At 45.4% G+C, this 20,758-nt stretch overlaps 1 protein-coding gene and 1 non-coding gene across 2 annotated transcripts; both read left to right on the forward strand.

Moving 5' to 3' along the window:
- The first annotated feature begins 8,340 nt into the window (after positions 1-8,340).
- On the forward strand, positions 8,341-8,532 carry LOC145359354 (U2 spliceosomal RNA). Its single transcript, XR_013889568.1, has one exon. It is a non-coding gene; the product is annotated as a U2 spliceosomal RNA (small nuclear RNA).
- Positions 8,533-9,819: 1,287 nt separating this feature from the next.
- On the forward strand, positions 9,820-10,908 carry LOC145359016 (galactoside alpha-(1,2)-fucosyltransferase 2-like). The gene is given in 1 exon segment (XM_080213370.1): positions 9,820-10,908. A coding segment is annotated over 1 exon segment (1,089 nt).
- The last annotated feature ends 9,850 nt before the right edge of the window (positions 10,909-20,758 follow it).

Consider the following 20,758-nt stretch of genomic DNA (forward strand, 5'->3'; position numbering starts at 1 on the left):
ATTTCAAATGAGATATTAAACCGAGGTTCCATTTGTTCCCTGAGATGGATACAGACTATTGAAGAAGAACAGAAGGGCCCTCCTGGTGTCCTAGCCAACCAGTCTCACCAGAAATATTTAAATGGTTCATTTATCTCATTACTGTTGCGAGGCTACATTATGTACTTACTGGGTGTGTATTTTTTGTGCATTATAACAGCTATTACACAGCAAATGTTGTGAAATGTTCTGGCACATTGTGAAATGTAATGTTATGAGAGCTCTTTCTTCTCAAAGATTTGAGTCAGGGAGAATTGTTTAGGAACAGTATTATAAAATCTAAATTGGGGCTTAACTCCCATTTTCTTTTTATTGCATCCTTTTATTGTTACATTTGCTGAAATCCCCTTTCAGTATTATATTCTCTAGTAAAACATTTCACATTCCAATGATCTTCTATGGAAAAAGTGCTTTGTATTTTCCTTTCTGCTCTTCATATGATAATCCCCAGTCTATACCCCACTATTATCAAAGTGCAAAACCTGTGGAAATAATTGTTCCCCGTTAACCTTCTTAAATCATTCATACATTTGAAAATGGATGTTCAATCTCTTCATAATCTTCATTGTTCTGCAAAAAAAAGCCACTTCATAGAATCATAGAGTAGTCGGCATGGAGATAAGTCCTTCGGCCCAAACTGGTCTATGTCGACCAAAAAGCCTATTGAACTAAGCTAACCCCATCTGTGTGCATTTGGCCCATATCCCTCTAAACCTTTCCTATCCATGTATCTGTCTCAATGCCTTTTAAATGTTGCCAATGTCCTTGCCTCAGCCACTTCCTCTGGCAACTCATTCTACATACGTAACATCCTCTGAGTAAAAAAGTTGGTCCTCAGATTCCCATTAATTCTTTTCCCTCTTAACTTAAACCTATGCCCTCTAGTTCTCGATTCCCCAACCCTGGGAAAAATACGGAGTGCATTCACCCATTCCATGTCTGTCGTGATTTTGTACACCTCTATAAGATCTCCCCTCAGTCTCCTGTGCTCCAAAGAAAATAGTCCTAGACTGTCCAATCTCTCCCTATAATTCAGTCCCTTGATTCCTGGCAACATCTTATAAGTAAATCTCTTCTGGCTTCTCTCCAGTTTAATAACATCTTTCCTATAGAGAGGTGACCAAAACTGAACACAATATTCCAGGTGCGGTCTCACCAACATCCTGTGCACCTTCAACATAACTTCTCAACTTCTATACTCCATGCCCTGACTGATGAATGCCAGCATGCCGAAAGCTTTCTTCACTGTCCTATCTAGTGAAGAAAGCTTTTGCTTTTCTAATCCTTTTTGTAATAACTTTAGCAATCTATTTCTGCCACGTTCTTTCCGCTACTAGTACACCTTTCTTTGAAAGAGCCAAATATGCCAACATTTGCTGATCCCTTAGATTTTTCCTTGTCAACTTACTGGCATGAAGTGTACGTAGCAGATCTTCCTATGGGGCATCGTATCACATCTGATCCTACAGTCCATCAACCAGGATTAATAAATGACAGCAAAGTTGGATGCTAGTCAAATGCCTTTGAACTGGACAGAGACTGCGCTGCAAACTTTGACTTACCATGTCTTTGTGACAAAGATACATATCCTTACGGATAATTACAAAGTCCCATGTTACTTAATCATGGCCAGTGACAACCGCTTTGGTTAACTGGTGACAGATGTTTGTGCAGTGGTAACATCACTGATCTAGGGGCCAAGGCTAATGCCCTGGAGACAAGAGCTCAAATCTCACCATGGTTGCTGGTGGAATTTAAATTCGGTCAGGAACAAGCTTGAAATACAAAACTAGTCCAGTAATCGTGTCCATGAAGGTATCCTCGATTGTTGCAAAAACCTAATGCCCCTTTAGAGAAGCAGTTTGCCATCCTTATCTGGTACATGACTCTGTGACTATATATGACTTGATGACTATATATCATAATATTCAGGGATGTTGGGGCAAGTGCAGGAAAATGGGATTAGTGAGCCTTTAGTGGTACATTTTGTCAATGCAAACTTTTCTGCAGTGTCTAACTCTATGACATGTGACTCCAGATCCACTGCGAAGGCTAAAGGCCCTGACAATATTCCAGCTGTAAAGACTCTCCACTGGTTAAAGTCATATCTGACATAAAGGAAGGTGGTTGTGGTTGCTGGAGGTGTATGTTATCTCAGCTTCAGGACATCACTGTGGGTGTTCCCCAGGGTAGTAAGCCAGGCTCAACCATCATCAGCTGACCTTCCTTCCGTCATAAGGTCAGAAGTGTGGAAGTTTGCTGAGGATTTCACAATGTTTCAGCCCCACTTATGATTACTCAGATACTGGCTCCGCTCCAGCAGATCTCTGATAAAGGCTTGTCAACCTGAAGCTTTAGCCAAATTTTTGTCAACAGCCTATCACACCCAAAGTTGTAGGCAGAACTGAGTGCTGTACTTTCTTACCGTATGCCTTACCTAATTTGACATATACGTTCTTACTGTATGCCTTTTCCCACATAGCGATAATTAAAGTTCGAAGTGCCAGCAGTGTGCATGCAAAGCATGGGGGGTGCGGGGGGGGTGTGACCTCCCATCCTGCTGCACTGCTCATTTAGCGCAGAGAGCCAGGAGAGTCTAGTGGCAGCTAATTCACACAATTCGTGCTGGCTGTCCGGAACTCGACGCGGAGCTGCATAATATATGCAAAAAGTCATTTAAATATATTTTAAATAGCACTAGTGAGGCGGAGAGTGAAATCTCTGGGTCCGCGAGGCTGTCCCCACCAGCCTGAGTGGTTTACTCCAGCGGGGTTTACTATAACTCTCTGGCTGCGGGGAGCTGGAAACCCAACCCCGCGGAGTGCCAACCTGGTAGTGCCAGCCTGGGCCCCCTGGCTTGCCCAAGGGACAAAGTGCCAATTCCCTGGGGGCACCGTGGCACTACCTACCATGCAATGAGCAATTCCAAGGGGATGGGACCTGATGGGGCAGGGCGATCGGTAGAGGTGGGGGGGGTTCTATGCTGTCACTTTGGGCTGAGTGACAGAGAGTGGCAGGCCAGCTATTGGGGCTGGCCATCGGAGTGGGTTGGGCGGGTGCAACCTGCTGGGGTGTCAGTGCTGCAGGGAAAGGGTCAGGATTGCAGAGGGGCTGGATCGGGGCTGCCAGTGTGTGTGTGTGTGTGTGTTGAGGGGGTGGGGGGGATGGATGGAATTGGGATGACCAGGAGTTTGGGGCTACGGGAGGGGTTTGGGGAGAGTCGAGACTGACCCGGGCATGTTTGTAGGGCCAGCGATTGGGTCCTGGAGGGGGAGGGGGCAGTGATAGGAGGTGGTGGGGCTGGCCAGCTTGATCGCTGGTCGGCAAATCAGGAGGCTGCCAGATGGGGGCCAGTGCGCATGCGCCAATCTCAGCACTGTCAGATTGGCGTATGCACGGTGGCCTGCTCAGCGCTATGCTGCCAGTCTCTGCAGTGTGGATCGGCCCTGCCCCCAGCATTTTAATATGATTCGCGTTGGTGCACCCTGCAGTGTGGGAGATTCATTTTCAAAATCCCCCTGAAAAAAAGCAGTGGGATTTATTCCAGTTTTTACATGAATTTGACACTTGGAATTTTTTGGGAGAATCATCCCCATGCACATAACAGTGCGGGAGTTTTTCAGTGGTAAAACCAGCTGGCAGCTCACAATGTAACATCGATGGTGGCCTCGTCAAGAGCCTCACGATGTAACAGGGAGGCTGTACATCACTGCCAAAACCACTGGTTGAGAACAGCAAACTAGTCTCATTTTCAGTGACACCTCCCTGCATTTTTTACTCCAGGCTGTTTTCTTTACAAGATTTACAAGGCTGTTACCGGCACTGGAAGGTTTGAATTATAAGGAGAGGCTGGAAAGTCTGGAACTTCTTTCCCTGGAGAGTAAGAGGACGAAGGGGTGACCTTGTTAAGGTTTATAAAATCATGAGGGGCATAGGTAAGGTGAATAGCCTAGCTCTTTACCCCAGAGTAGGGGAGTCCAAAACTAAAGGGTATAGGTTTAAGGTGAGAGGGGAAAGATTTAAAAGGGATCTGAGTTCTAACTTTTTCACACAGAGGATGGTGCGTAAATAGAGCGAGCTGCCAGGAGAGGTGGTAGAGTTGGGTACAATTACAACATTTAAAAGATATTTGGACAGGAACATGGATAGGAAAGGTTTAGAGGTTTATGGGCCAGATGCAAACAAATGGGGCTATTTCAGTTTAAGAAATCTGGTCGGCAGGTTGGACCAAAGGGTCTGTTTCCGTGCTGTATATCTCTATGACTTTATTTTATTAATTTAAGGGATGTGGGGTCACTGGATTGGCCAGCATTTGTTGCCCACCCTTAATTACTAAGCCATTTGGAAGGATATTTAGAGTCAACTGCGTTGTTGTGGATCTGGTTTCACATGAAGGCCAGACTGGGTAAGGATGGTAGATTTCCTTCCCTAAAGAACATCAGTGAAACAGATTGGTTTTTATGACAATTGACAATGGTTTCATGGTCATTATGAGACATTTAATTCCAGATTTTTATTGAATTCAAATTGGTGACATTCGAACCCAGGTTTCCAGGGTAATGTTTCAGGATGACCAACCTTTTACCTACACCCATCTTCAGACTGAGAACGCACTCATATTTGCAGATCTCAGAAGGTCATTGAGTCATTTGTAGCACTGAAGACAGGTTTGTTGGAAGCCTCAAAGCTGATCGTGTCTGCTACAGCCCAGGCTGTTTTGGTCAGGCTGGGAGGTCTCCTCCTCCGGTCAGCATTAGGTCCTTTCACTGTCACTTACAGCCTGGACAAGGGCTCACAGGCACTCATCCTCAAACATTAGAAGTTCCTGTGCTGTAATTTTCTTTGTTCTTTAGAGGGATATGGTCCCTGGAAGGGGAGGGGGTTTTAGTTAAGTTGGGCATGGCTGGTGCAGGTTTGGAGGGCTGAAGGGTCTGTTCGTGTGCTGTAATTTTCTTTGTTCTTTGACTGCCCTTGATCTTCTGCCCATCACATCCCCCAGGCCCTTTTCTTGCTATCTACAGAGAGGCACGAAGGTTGACAGTGCAACGTTCCATAGAATCCCTACAGTGCAGAAGGAGACCATTCAACCCATCGAGTCTGCATCGACAACGATCCCACCCAGATCCTATCCCCGTAACCCCATGTATTGACCCTGCTGACACTAATGAACAATTTAGCATGGCCAATCCACCTAACAAGCACATCTTTGTACTGTGTGAGGAAACCAAAGCACTGGAGGAAACCCACACAGGCACAGGGAGAATGTGCAAACTTCACAGAGTGACCTGAGCTGGGAATTGAACCCAGGTCACAGAATCATAGAATCACAGAATACTACAATGCAGAATAGGCCCTTTGGCCCATCGAGTCTACACCAATGATGAAATGCCCTGACCTGCCCATCTAATCCCACTCGCCAGCACTTGGCCCAGAGTCTTGAATGTTATGGCATGCCAAGTACTCATTCAGGTACTTTTTAAAGGATGTGAGGTATCCACCATCCTCTCAGGCAACACATTCCAGACCATCACCACTCTGAGTAAAAACGTTTCTTCTCAAGTTCCCCCCTAAACCTCCCAACCCCTCACTTGTAACTTGTCTCCCCTCGTAACTGACCCTTCAACTAAGGAGAACACAGTTTCCCATCCACCCTGTCCATGTCCCTCATAATCTTATGCACCTTTGACGCTGTGAAGTGGCAGTGCTAACCACTGTGCCACCGTGCTGCCCTCACTGAATATTCTTCAGGGTAATGTTCTCACTGGAATGATGGAGGTTGAGGGGAGACCTGATAGAAGTTTACAAGATTATGAGAGGCATGAACAGATTGGATAGTCAGAAGCTTTTTCCCAGAGTGGAAGAGTCAACTATTAGGGGACATAAGTTTAAGGTGCAAGGGGCAAGGTTTAAAGGAGATGTACGAGGCAGATTTTTTACAGAGTAGTGGGTGCCTGAAACCCGTTGCCGGTGGAGATAGTGGAAGTGGATACGGTAGTGGTTTTTAAGGGGCGTCTTGACAAGTACACCAGAAGGATGGGAATAGAGGGATATGGTCTCCAGAAGGGTAGGGGGTTTTAGTTAAGTTGGGCAGCATGGTCAGTGCAGGGCTGAAGGGCCTGTTCCTGTGCTGTAATTTTCTTTGTTCTTCATAATGCGTCAGCAGCACTTCAATTATATTTCTTTCCTGACAAAGTCCCACCTGTAAGAATAGTCATACGTGTTTAAAATTACTGACTTACCCTTTGCAACAATTGAAATCAAAATTCAATTGAAATTAACAATTGAAATCAAATCAGATTCGTCAACACAATGTTCAGATTTGTCAGAACAGATTTTTCTGGTGCAGCTGCTGCAGTCTCTTGCTCGGGGCCCCTTTAAATGAATGGCCGTGACCTCCAACTCAGTCACACCCTTTTGTACAGGCTCATTTCTCCTTCATTGGCCATTTGGCACCCAGCTGCTGCTGCTGGCTGGCATCCCCGCTGGCTGCCCATTAATTGAACCATTTGAGCCAAACGGCCTGATTCTCAGCTGTAAATTCCTTGTAATTCATTGCAAGGATTTTGGATGCGATCTCATCGTTCACGCCACAGCGAAGATGGAGAATTTGGCAACAAGCTAAATCCCTGTTTGCTGCAGCAGGATGGGAAAATCCCGCTGGCGTGAGCGGTTGGAAAATTTCGGCCTTCATGTGAAATGAATGAGCGGACTCAGCGCAGTTCCCTTGTGATCACAGGCAACATAGTCTTGTGATTAAATGACCTCTCCGACTATGACCCATTAACCCCATGATAAAATCAGGGACTGGGCTGTTTATTTCAATGGTACATGCATCAACACAGCACAGGCCACATGGTGACACAGTGGTTAGCACTGCTGCTTCACAGTGTCAGGAATCCAGGTTCAATTCCAGCCTCAGTTTGCTCAATATTGAGCACCTTTCAAATATACTATTGAATTACACAGCCCAGTCCCACAGTTAGTGAATCACAGACCTGGCGCTCATCAGAGGTCTTTAAGATTACAACGGGTTCTGGTAGGGTAGGCACAGAGATGTTTCCAATTGTGGGCAGGACATCAAGTGATGGTTGTCAGTGAGCCAATCGCATCCAGAACAGACACCGCCATCACCAAAGTGTATCAAATTTACCTGTTAATGCTGTGGCTGGAAACTTTCAACCATTAACGCCAGTAGAATTTTCCCAACCTGCTGCAATGAACAGAGATTTGGCTTGCCGCCACATGTGTGAAAGGATGGTGAGATCGCATCCTATTTCTTTCCCCACCGTAACAAAGATAACATAGAATCTGGAAACAGGAGTAGACCATCTGACCCTTCGAGCTGCTCCGCCATTCATCATGATCATGGTTGATCATTAAAATCAATATCCTGATCCCACCTTACCCCCATATTCCTTGATCTCTTTAGCCCCAAGAGCTATATCAAATTTCTTCCTGCAATCACACAATGGTTTGGCCTCAATTATTTTCTGTGGTAATAAATTCCACACATTCAACACTCTCTAGGTGAAGAATTTTCTCCTCACCTCAGTTCTATCCTCAAACTATGAGCCCTAGTTCCAGACTTCCCTGCCGTTGGGAATATTCTCTCTGAATCTACTCTGTCTAACTCTGTTAGAATTTTATAAGTTTCTATGAGATCCCCTCTCATTCTCTTAAATTCCAGTGAATACAATTCGAACTGACTTGATCACTAATCATATGACGGTCCTGCCACGCCAGGAATCAAACTAGCAAACCTTTGGTGTACTCACTCTATAGCAAGACCATCCTTCCACAGATAAGAACACTAAAACTGCACACAATACTCCTGGTGTGGCCTCACCATTGCCTTATACAATTGCAGTAAAACATCTCTAACATGCTGAGTATTTGTGGCACTTTCTATTTTTATTTCAGATTTCCAGCATTTTGATTTTTCTTTTTGATTTTTCATTTGATTTCATTTGAATTGTTGATTTAAATTAGTGTAGTATCAAGTCGTGAAAAATGTGAAAACGTAGTTCCTTTTTAACAGCATTAATAACTGTACCAAGCTAAAGTGACAGAAGCCAACAGGACCAGTTCTGTATTTGCGTTGTAAATCATTAACGTTCCTTAAAGTTCCTGTTAAGCTTCAGACTGTAAGGGAGAATATATTGTGCCACCATAAAGGCAAAGTGAACAAATAAAGACAACCCTTTCTGCCTTCAAACTTAAAGAGTTATGAGGACATCCTTAATTTTCACGAGTAACTATTTTCCCAAAGAAATACTGCATGCGGCAAAATTAAGAACAGCAATCGCTTCTCGGCCTTTTGGCTAAGATCAAGTGTAGTATCGACATGCTGTACTTGATTGAAGTCATTAGGTTACATTTCAGCTTCATTTGAAGCAATTTTTTAAAGCGGCATCTGGGCCTTTTGGCTGAGATGCAAATTAGATCAAGCCTTGGAGGAGGAGCTACACCTACTCCAATCAGCTTGGATCATGTAGATCAAGCCCAAGACAGGAGGTGAGAGCCCTGTCTTGTCAGCTTGGATCGGGAATGTCTCAACTTGTTGGGACTCTGAATTGGCTTTAATTTGACTTGATTGGATTTGGAATAAAGTAAACAAAAAAAAAATACATTCATATCACATAAGCAACCTTTGCGCTGTCAAACAGATCTGGTGGGCCAAACGGCCTGATTCTCAGCTGTAAATTCCTTGTAATACATTGCAAGGATTTTAGATGCGATCTCATCGTTCACGCCACAGTGAAGATGAAGAATTTGGCAACAAGCTAAATCCCTGTTTGCTGCAGCGGGATGGGAAAATCCCGCTGGTGTGAGTGGTTGGAAAATTTCAGCCTTCACGTGAAATGAATGAATAGGCTCAGCGCAGTTCACAGGCAACGTAGTCTTGTGATTAAATGGCCTCTCCGACTAGTGCCCTGGCTATGATCCATTAACCCCATGATAAAATCAGGGACTGTTCTGTTTATTTCAATGGTATGTGCATCAACACAGCACAGGCCACACAGTGCCACAGTGGTTAGCACTGCTGCTTCACAGTGCTAGGGATCCGGTTTCAATTCCAGCCTCAGGTGACTGCCTGTGAGGAGTCTGCATATTCTCCCTGTGTCTGCATGTGCTTCTTCTGGCCGCTCCAGTTTCCTCCCACAATCCAAAAGACGCTAGGCGCATTGGCCATGCTAAGTTCTCCTTCAGTGTACCCGAACAGGCGCCGGAGTGTGGCGACTAAGGGATTTTCACAGTAATGATTGCAGTGCTGATGTAAGCTTGCTTGTGACACTAATAATTCATTTTCAATACTGGAATGGTACTGTCTCAAACTCTCCATATGATGCAAAACAAAGGGGGGAAATTTTCATGACCCATCTATCCTGTTATCTTATATCTGTCTACATTAAATTATCATGCTGTCAATTATATCTATACTGTGTCACATGCATCTTTCAAAACCAGTTTGTGCACAATGAAATGATCCATCAGCAAATCTTTAAGAATTGTTTAATTTCATCATGGAGTCCATGGAAATGATTTTTTGTGGTTTCTATACTTCAATTTTCCAGATTATCCTTCCTGAATTGAGGAAACGTAAAGTGACAATGTAAGGAGTCTGTGGAGATGGATCTTTTCAGTAATCTTTGTGTTCAGCAAAGCAAGCTGCTGACAACTTGTTTATTATTGTGCTGCGTAGGAGCTATCCTATACTGGGCATGGTTCAGATACGAAAATGCAGCAGCCAAATATCCCCGACCGTTTGAAAATGTAATCATGAAATTGGAAAATGGAACTGAGAAAGTCACTGGAATGGAACTAGTCCATCCCCTACTTAGGCCCTCTCCACTCTCAGATTCCCCACTCAGGACCCCTCCTTCCTCAGACTACCCACTCAGGCCCCTAGTCACCCTCATATCCACTACTCAGCCCCCAGAACCCTCAGACTTCCCACTCATTCACTCACATCAACAGCATGGAAAGTCGCTAATTGGAACTAAATCAAAAGGAATTTGCACATTTAAATCTGATGGGTGACTCGGCAACCAGATGGGGGAGTACGCAACATTGTACGCATTGGCAAAATTAAATGGGTGCCAAGCGTACATCTTGCCTGCCATGGCCAGTTATCTGTCCCCAGTCTTCAAAATTACCCGACCAACCCTCCGTGATGATGATAGATATATAATGTCATGGAAAGAATATCATCTCAATGACTGGATGGAGGATCAGTACCGCAGTATCCCAGGAGATTATGTTATGCTCTCAGGATACCCGTGTTCCTGGACCTTTTACCATCACATCCGAGAGGAAATTCTCCACGAGTTCACCTTTCATGCCTCCATCAAAGACCAGGCCAATGCATTCCTTAGACACATGAGAGGGGAGCGAAAGAATGTGACGTATGTCGGTGTGCATGTTCGAAGGGGAGATTACGTACATGTCATGCCAGATATATGGAAAGGAGTCATAGCTGATAAGAAATATTTAGACACAGCAATGGCTTACTCCCGAAATAAATATAAAAACGTTGTCTTTGCAGTGACGTGTACCGGGATGGATTGGAGTAAGCAGAACATCAATAGTTCCAAAGGAGATGTTTTCTTTTCAGATGATCCAAAGCTATCCAGTCCGGCCAATGACATTGCTATCCTTGCTCATTGTAACCACACTATAATGACAGTAGGGACATTTGGTTTTTGGGCTGGTTACCTGGCAGGTGGGGAGACAATTTACCTCACAAACTTCACTTTGCCAGAATCACCATTTCTAAAGATATTTAAGTACGAAGCAGCTTTCTTACCTCAGTGGATTGGAATTTCTGCCGACCTCTCACCTCTTCTGCCCAAAAAAACTTCAAATTAGCTCAAGAGCTACATATCCTATAGTCTTCAAAGCTCATCTTTATGCCATTTGTATTTGATTACTTTTTAAAAGCCTGAAACACCAAATTGTGGGAAGCAAATTCCATCAAAATCACTCAGAAATGTCCACAGAAAGTTCATAAAATTTTAAAGAATTTTGTCAAAGCTTAAGTCTAATATATTTCAATTAATCACAGTTGTGCTGTTGATATGAGTGGATGAGTCAGAAGTCGGTGAGTTCTGGGGGCTTGTGTGGGTGGTCTGAGGAAGGAGGGGTCCTGAGTGGAGAATCTGAGGGGGAAGAGGGCCTGAGTGGGGGATGGACGGGGGAAAGAGAGCTGAGTGAGGGATATGGGGGGTGGGGGTGGATTGGGGGAGAGGGCCTGAGGGGGGAGAGGGCCTGAGTGCGGATGGGGGTGGATTGGGGGAAGAGAGGCTGAGTGAGGGATATTAGGTGGTGAGGGGAGCCTGAGTGAGTGGTCTGAGAGTGCCTGAGTTGGGGGGGAGGGAGGAGGGGTGGATTGTCGGTGGGGGGGTGTTAGCTGAGTGGGGATATAAGGGGGAGGGGGTCCTGAGTGGGTGGTCTGAGGGGGAAAGGGGGCCTGAGTGGGGCACCTGAGGGGGAAAACCCCAATCATCAACTTCTGCAAGCTGAGGAATTCCCATTGACACAAATTTGACTTCATTACCTTTAGTATTTTCTTGATGCTGTTACATTTGTAAAAATGTGAAAGTGCAGAATCTAATTCTCTCAGCATCATTAGCAGCAATCCTATCTTGTGAAAATGGCAAAAAATGGAAGCCTTTGCCTGTTAACTCGAAAAAAGAGCTTCAATTCGTAACATTTATCAATCTTCCTTCAATCATTCAAAAGCTAGTCTCGTCACAATTCACTCCTAAAAATGTCATCTTTATCAATGCTGTCGAAAACTAGCAAAATGGGTTATTCATCCAATGCAAATGGAATACAGTACAAAAGGGTGAGAAGCCATTGCAGCTATTGTAGGGTAAGTAGCATGATGATAAAGCCATAAATCACATCGGTGATTTATTGAAGGGAAAATAAACTATCGATAAACAAACTCAACACAGAGAGAGGTCTAGTTCTGCCAACTCTCTCCTTGGCTAACACTCGAGGTTCCCTTCAACTAGAAACGGCACAGTCACACCGATAAGTGACTGTGCACTTCATCCTAGCAGGCCACAGGATGGTCATGTGACACACAAACACTCCCTCACCCTCTGCTTTAACATGTGCCACGCTTGCAAAGCAGCTATTATAAAGCCCTGGTTAGACAAACACCCGCCCCACACTGGGTGGCAACCTGATAATTATGCAAACACACTAACTTGGATTTTATCAGTGAGTTTGACAGGTTGTTTACCCAGCCCGCAGCAGGAACATAAGAACATAAGAAATAGGAGCAGGAGTAGGAGTAGGAGCAGTAGGACTAGGGGGCACAGCCTCAAGATAAAGGGGGGGCGGTTTAGAACGGAGTTGAGGAGGAACTTCTTCACTCAAAGGGTGGTGAATCTCTGGAATTCTCTGCCCGTTGAAGTGGTGGAGGCTGCCTCGCTAAATATTTTTAAGAAGCGGGTTGATGGGTTCTTGATAAGAGAGGGGATTAAGGGTTATGGGGAGAGGGCGGGAAAGTGGAACTGAGCCACGACAGATCAGCCATGATCTTATTGAATGGCGGGGCAGGCTCGAAGGGCTAGATGGCCTACTCCTGCTCCTATTTCTTATGTTCTTATGTTCTTATGAGTAGGCCATCTAGCCCTTCGAGCCTGCCCCGCCATTCAATAAGATCATGGCTGATCTGTTGTGGCTCAGTTCCACTTTCCCGCCCTCTCCCCATAACACTTAATCCCCTCTCTTATCAAAAACCCATCAGCCCACGTCTTAAAAATATTTAGCGAGGCAGCCTCCACCACTTCAACGGGCAGAGAATTCCAGAGATTCACCACCCTTTGAGTGAAGAAGTTCCTCCTCAACTCCGTTCTAAACCGCCCCCCCTTTATCTTGAGGCTGTGCCCCCTAGTCCGACTGTCCTTTCTGAGCGTGAAGAGTCTCTCCACCTCTATCCTATCCATCCCATTCATCATCTTATATGTCTCAATGAGATCTCCCTTCATTCTTCTAAACTCTAACGAGTACAAGCCTAGTTTATTCAGCCTCTCCTCATAGCTCAACCCCCTCAACTCCGGTATCAGCCTAGTAAACCTCCTCTGCACTCCCTCCAAGGCCAAAATATCTTTGCGCAGGTGCAGCGCCCAAAACTGCACACAGTACTCCAGTTGCGGCCTCACCAATGCCCTATACAGCTGCAGCAAGACCTCCCTACTTTTATATTCAATCCCCCTCGCTATGAAGGCCAGCATCCCATTCGCCTTCCTGACCACCTGCTGCACCTGCAAGCTGGGTTTTTGCGACTCATGCACAAGGACCCCGAGGTCCCTCTGCACCGTCGCCTGCTGCAGTTTTTCGCCCCGTAAGTAATAGTCCTTCCTACCATTCTTCCTACCAAAGTGGACCACCTCATACTTGCCAACATTAAATTCCATTTGCCATTTCCTGGCCCATTCGCCCAGCCTATCTAGATCCTTCTGCAGACTCTCCACACCCTCCGCACAATTTGCCGTTCCCCCAATCTTGGTGTCATCAGCAAATTTCGACACCCTGCACTCGGTTCCCTCCTCCAGATCATCTATATAAATGGTAAAAAGCTGAGGCCCCAGCACCGACCCCTGGGGCACTCCACTAGTCACCATCCGCCAATCCGAATAGCACCCGTTGACCCCCACTCTCTGCCTCCTATTTGACAACCAATCCTCTATCCACGCTAACACCCTACCACCAACTCCATGTCCCTCAACCTTCTGCAATAACCTCTTGTGAGGTACTTTGTCAAACACGTTCTGAAAATCCAGAAAGACCACATCCACCGGCTCTCCTCTATCCACCGCCCTAGACACATCCTCATAGAACTCCAGTAAATTTGTCAGACACGACTTCCCTTTAATGAAACCGTGCTGCGTCTGCTCTATCAAGCAATTCCCTTCAAGATGCCTCGCAATTTCCTCCTTAATGACGGATTCTAACATTTTACCTACCACAGACGTTAAACTAACCGGCCTATAATTCCCCGCCTTTTGCCTGGCACCCTTCTTAAACAACGGCGTAACATTAGCCGTTTTCCAATCTTCCGGCACTTCCCCGGAATCCAGCGACGTCTGGAAAATAACCACCAAGGCATCCACTATCACCTCCGCCATTTCTTTCAGCACCCTTGGATGCATTCCATCCGGTCCTGGGGACTTGTCCACAATCAGCCCCTCCAGTCTTTCGAGCACAGAGTGTGGGGCTTACATAGAACATAGAACATTGCAGCGCAGAACAGGCTCTTCGGTCCACGATGTTGCGCCGACCAATTAAAAAAGCAATGACCCTCTAACCTAAACCAATCCCTTTCCATCCATAAACCTATCCACGGATCTCTTAAACGCCCCCAAACTAGGCGCATCAACAACTGCAGCAGGCAGGGCATTCCAATCCCTCACCACCCTCTGGGTAAAGAACCTACCTCTGACATCCGTCCTATAACTACCACCCCTTAATTTAAAGCTATGGCCCCTCATGCTAGCTTTCTCTATCCGAGGAAAAAGGCTATCACTGTCCACCCTATCTAAACCTCTAATCATCTTATATGTTTCAATAAGGTCCCCTCTTAGCCGCCTTCTTTCTAACGAAAACAATCCCAAATCCCTCAGTCTCTCCTCATAGGACCTTCCCTCCATACCAGGCAACATCCTGGTAAACCTCCTCTGCACCCTCTCCAATGCCTCCACATCCTTCCTATAATGTGGGGACCAGAACTGCACACAATACTCCAAGTGCGGACGCACCAGAGTTTTGTACAGTTGCAACATGACGTTGCAGCTCCTAAATTCAATCCCCCTACCAATAAATGCCAAGACATCGTATGCCTTCCTAACTACCTTATCTACTTGATTCCCAACTTTCAGGGATCTATGTACACATACACCTAGATCCCTCTGTTCATCAGCACTATTCAGAGTCCTACCATTAGCCCTATACTCTACACATCTGTTAATCCCGCCAAAGTGAATTACCTCACACTTTTCCGCATTAAACTCCATCTGCCACCTCTCGGCCCAGCTCTGCAACTTGTCCAAGTCTCTCTGTGAACTATGACACCCCTCTTCACTATCTACCACTCCTCCAACTTTGGTGTCATCAGCAAATTTACTGATCCACCCAACTATACCCTCATCCAGATCATTTATAAAAATTACAAACAGCAGTGGCCCCAAAACAGATTCCTGAGGCACACCACTTGTAACCGAACTCCACGACGAATACTTTCCATCAACCACCACCCTCTATCTCCTATCTGCTAGCCAATTCCTGATCCAATTAACTAAATCACCCCCAATCCCATACATCTGCATTTTCTGCAGAAGCCTTCCATGGTGAACCTTATCAAACGCCTTACTAAAGTCCATATATACCATGTCAACTGCCTTACCCCCATCCACCTCTTTGGTCACTTTCTCAAAAAACTCAATAAGGTTAGTAAGGCACAACCTACCCTTCACAAAACCGTGCTGACTATCTCCAATCAATTCATTACTCTCTAAATAACTATAAATCCTATCCCGAATAATTTTTTCTAAAACCTTGCCCATAACAGAAGTAAGACTCACCGGTCTATAATTCCCGGGGAAGTCTCTGTTCCCCTTCTTAAACAATGGGACAACATTTGCTATCCTCCAATCCTCTGGCACTATACCTGTGACCAACGACGACCTGAAGATCAGAGCCAGAGGCTCTGCACTCGCCTCTCTTGCCTCCCAGAGAATCCTAGGGTAAATCCCGTCCGGCCCAGGGGACTTATCTATTTTCAAACCCTCAAGAATATCTAGCACATCCTCCTTATCAACTGCAATACTATCCAGTTTATAACCCTGTAACCCAGTGTTCTCCACAGCTACATTTATGTCTCCCTGCGTGAATACCGAAGAGAAATATTGGTTCAATGCCTCTCCAATCTCTTCCGGTTCCACACATAACTTCCCACTGCTGTCTCTAACTGGCCCTAATCTTGCCCTAACCAATCTTCTGTTCTTAACATATCTATAGAACGCCTGAGGATTCTCCTTAATCCTATCAGCCAAAGTCTTCTTGTGTCCTCTTTTAGCTCTTCTTAACTCACTCTTTAACTCCCTCCTAGCCAATCTAAAGCTTTCCAGTGCACTACCTGAGCCCTCAAGTCTCATCCTGACATAAGCCTTTTTCCTTTTAACCAGCGAAACAACTTTTTTAGCGCACCACAGTTCCCTAGCTCGACCATTTCCTCCTTGCCTGACAGGGACATACATATCAAGGACTCACAGTAGCTGCTCCTTGAAAAAACTCCACATTTCGGACGTTCCCAGCCCCTGTAGTCTCCTAGTCCAACCTATGCTTCCTAATTCTCTCCTAATAGCCTCATAATTACCCTTCCCCCAGCTAAAACTACTGTCCCAAGGTTCATGCCTATCCTTTTCCATCACTAAGGTGAACGTAACCGAATTGTGGTCACTATCACCAAAATGCACACCAACTTCCAAGTCTAACACCTGGTCTGGCTCATTTCCCAACACCAAATCCAATATAGCCTCACCTCTAGTCGGTCTATCTACATACTGAGTCAAAAAACCTTCCTGCACGCTTTGTGCAAAAACTGACCCCTCTAACGAGCTAGAGCTATAGCTATTCCAATCAATATTAGTAAAGTTAAAGTCCCCCATAACAATTACCCTATTACTTACACTCCTATCCAGGATTGTCTCCGCAATCCTTTCCTCAACCTCTTGTCGTGGTTCCCCAAGACGACAACTTATTTAACCCGATTGAAACAGAGAGTCTGAGTTGTAATCTTCCAAGCAGTAGACTTTATTTTCCAGTACAAGAGAATAAAGCTGGGAGGTCCGGAACACTCCACAGAGCCCTCGGCTTACAGTCTTTTTATGCACATTTCAGCTCCATATCTCAAGATTCTTATCTCGCTTTTACAATGCGACCTCGTTTAGCCACCATTGTTTCTGTACTGACCCCTTATTTACCTTGCTTGAGATTGGTCACCCATTGTTACGTCTCTTTTCCTCTCGAAACCATGGTAGTTACATCCTTTGCCCTTATCTTTACGACTCTGCTTGTACAACAATAGTGGTTTAGCTGACTTAGGCCGAATGTGAAGAAAAACATGCTCACTTTATTCTTTCTTGCTTGTTACAATCATATATTAAGCTGGACAGCTGTATAGTACCCATTGTCTCCCCAAGTGACTGCTGTTTGCATTTGCTAATAAGTAACTGCTATACTACTTCTCTGGGTCTCCTGCTCTGATCACATTTGCTACACTTGATTATGTTAGGTTACTTACTTATCAACTATACTTGATTACCCATCCCAATTCTACTTACCCATCCTAATTCTACTTCAAGGAAGACACTCTAATACTATCCGTGATTCCATATTTCATACCCAGTTTAGGTACAATTGTTCAGTACAAATTCTCTAAGTACTAACATGCTTACATATTGAGTACAAATTTCCTTACATATCCCCCCTTTGAGACTATCCCCTAGTCTCATCCCAATTACCAAGGCCAGCTCAGATAGTCCCCCTTGTTTGACCCTGTTCACATGCACATATTTAATCACACTTGTAGGCAACGTGGGGGAGCCAAGTACTTTGGTCAGGGATCAATGTCCCCATTCTAGTCTTATCATGGCTTGTCTAGCAAAAGTCCTGATTTTTAGGTTGCTCCCCCAGATTGCCTGCCCCTAACAGTCATCAGCCAAAAACCTTCCCACCCTTGTCTAGGGAAGGGAAAAAGACTGATTCCTGTGTACAGACTAAGTCTCTTGGTCTCCGTAGGCATCGGTGAGGTTGTAGAACGATCCTCCACTAGTGCAGCTATTTCGCAAACTGACAGGTTTCAATTTCGACCAGGGTCATTGTGAATTCATCCAGCGGGGGCAGTTCAATGTTTCCCCATTCCTTAGTTGTCCCTCCCAAACGTGGGTTGCTTGTCACTTGTGTCACCATTTGTCGCACTGCCAATCTAGCAAGGAGAGATCTCAGGACAGGTAAAAAAACAGCAAAATATTAATCCCAGGATGGTTATTGTCATGGCTGTCACAACTCCAGCTTTAGCAAACCAGGCCCCCCATCTTCCTAACATATTGTCCAGCCAATTCCATACCCCATTGTGACTGTGGCTGCCTTTTCGTATGCCCACCAAGCTGCTGCCAGACCTTGATAGCAAGGAGGATACCCCATTGCTACGTCGTCTAGCTTGGTGCTGTAATATGCTACAGCCTGCCTTCGTCTGCCCTTGCAATTCTCCTGCATTAACACTGCTGTAGCAAATCCTGCTTCTCTGTTACTCACAAATAAGTCAAAAGGTTTGTCATAGGTTGGTAAAGCCAATGCTGGTGCCTGTGCCATTTCCTTCTTTATATTCTCAAATGCGTCTGAAGCATCTTTATCCCATCTTAGTTTGGCTTTTAACTCTTCACATCCCGCCTCTTTCATTATTTTCCGTAGTGCCTGTGTCTTTTCTGCATAACTTTCAACCCATTCCGAACTGAATCCCGTCATTCCCAAAAGTGTCATCATCTGCCCTACTGTCTGTGGTTTTGAAACCTTTAATACCGCTTCTATCTGCTGTAAAGCTATTCTTTTTTGTCCTTCCGATATTTCCCTCAATTGCTTCTGCCTTAATCGGATACTGTGGTCTGTAAGGTCCTTGTCGTCCGGTCTTTAGTCTAACCTCCACTGGACTAGCGTTTTTGACCCTTCCCACATCCGTGTCCTGTCTGGACCATAGCTCCTGTGGGATGGAATTCAAATCTCTTTCTAGACCTTCTCTCCACTCCTGTTCTTGCTCTCCGGTTTCTAACTCTATCTTTACCTGCTTTGGTTTCCCAAGTATCTTATCATCCAAAATTATTTTTATCATTTGTCCATTAGTGGATATCCAAACATCTACGTTGTCTGTCTGAACAAATTCTAATTCCCGTGCCCTCAGTACCATTGGTCCTAGGTCTTTTGATCTGTGTCCCGGATTCACTTTTAATGTAACATGTGGTTCCGACCCAGACACAGAGAACCATTTGTTAACCCATTCATCCCTCACGACCGTGAGGGCCGCTCCCTCTGGCCCAACTAAAATACTCTCTGACCTTATCTCCTGTTCTCGTCCTGCCTCCTTTTCCCATTTCTCCTGTATCTCAGATTTCTGTTCCTTATCAAATATCATTGTGCTATGCCATTCTGTTCTTGGCCATTCAGCTTGTGGAGCCCAAGTGTCTATCAGCTCCCCCCAAACTTCCCATACCTGTTTTTTAACTTGCTCCTCTATGTCTCCCAACCAGTACACATTAACCCCTTCCTTTCCTGGTACTCCAAGTAAATACACTCCCGTCAAATCAATTCCTTGTTCTGTACATTCTAATCTTAGTCCTAAACCTAGGATTGCATCTCTTCCTAATAAATTTAATGGCATTCTATCACACACTAATATAGGTACATGAGTAGTTTTGCTTCCAATGGTGACAGGTACCGGCGTTGTCATCTGAGTTAACGTTACTTTCCCCGAGAACCCCACAGTTTTCACAAACTGGTTTGATAATGGTAGGTGATTCGCATATTTTGTTTGTATGCACGTACACGTGGCGCCGGTGTCTATCATCATGGGGACCTCAACCCCTCCTACTCTAACCCCAATTATGGGTTCCTGATCTGCTGTATCTGTTATTTGTACGTACTGTCCTACCATTTCAGGGTTCTCAGGGCCCCCCTATAGGGAGCTCTGAAAATTCACAGGTCCCTGCAGCACGGGAGTGTTATTCAACGGCATTTGCTGGCCTATCTGCTGCTGGTTTTCTCCCTGCCTGTAAGAGTTCTGTGGGCAGTTTCTTTTTATATGTCCTGCTTCCCCGCACCCCCAGCATACGCCTGGAGGGCCAGGCGGCGGTCCCTGCCTTAGAAGCTGCTGATTTCCCTGTCCCTGTCCTCTCTGGTTCTGATAGGGTGGCCTACCACCTCCTTGTCCTTTCCCATTTCTATTCCAGTCAGTCTGATTTTGTGGAGCATAAGGGTTTTGATAATTTAAGCCATAGCCTCCTGGGTTCATGGACAGCGGGAAGGCAGAAATGTTGTAGGTTATGATGGGCTGGCCTCCATCTCCGTTTCTCCCTAGCATCGGTGCAGGTATTTCCTCTGTCTTTTGGTTCACCACCATCGGTGCTATTTTCTTGGGTGTGGGGTCTTCTTTCACTTTCAGCTTTTCCTTACTTTTAATTTCTTCCAGCTGGGCTTGCAGGAGTTTGCGTTGTATCTCCTTCAACTGTTTGTCTGCATTTTTTTCCTCCCTGCGGTGTCTCTCCACTGCATGGGCAACATAATCCACAAACTCTCGGTAGTTTTTCGAATCCAGGCCCACCACTTCTTCCAGTCTTGCCTTAGCTGAAGTCGGCAGGCCTTCTAGGATTGCGGCTCGGAACAGGGAGTTGGTTAGTGGATCTGTTAGAATGTCCCTCTCCGTGTCCCTTCTCCACCTTCTTAATTGGTTTTCTATGTACACGGCCGCATTCTCTTCCTCACCCAACGGTTCCCCTCTCAGAGTTTTTATATCCATCCGATTGGGGTACATATCCCTTAGTGCTTGCCAAATGTCGTGGCGGTATGGATCCATTAGTGTTCCATCCACATCCGGGTCATAGGCTGCGGTTGGGATGGCTGCACGTCTCATCACCTCAGCCATTTGGTCCATTCC

Source organism: Carcharhinus amblyrhynchos, chromosome 27, assembly GCF_965287045.1.
Source record: "Carcharhinus amblyrhynchos chromosome 27, sCarAmb.v2.hapA, whole genome shotgun sequence".
NCBI classification, from domain to species: Eukaryota; Metazoa; Chordata; class Chondrichthyes; order Carcharhiniformes; family Carcharhinidae; genus Carcharhinus; species Carcharhinus amblyrhynchos.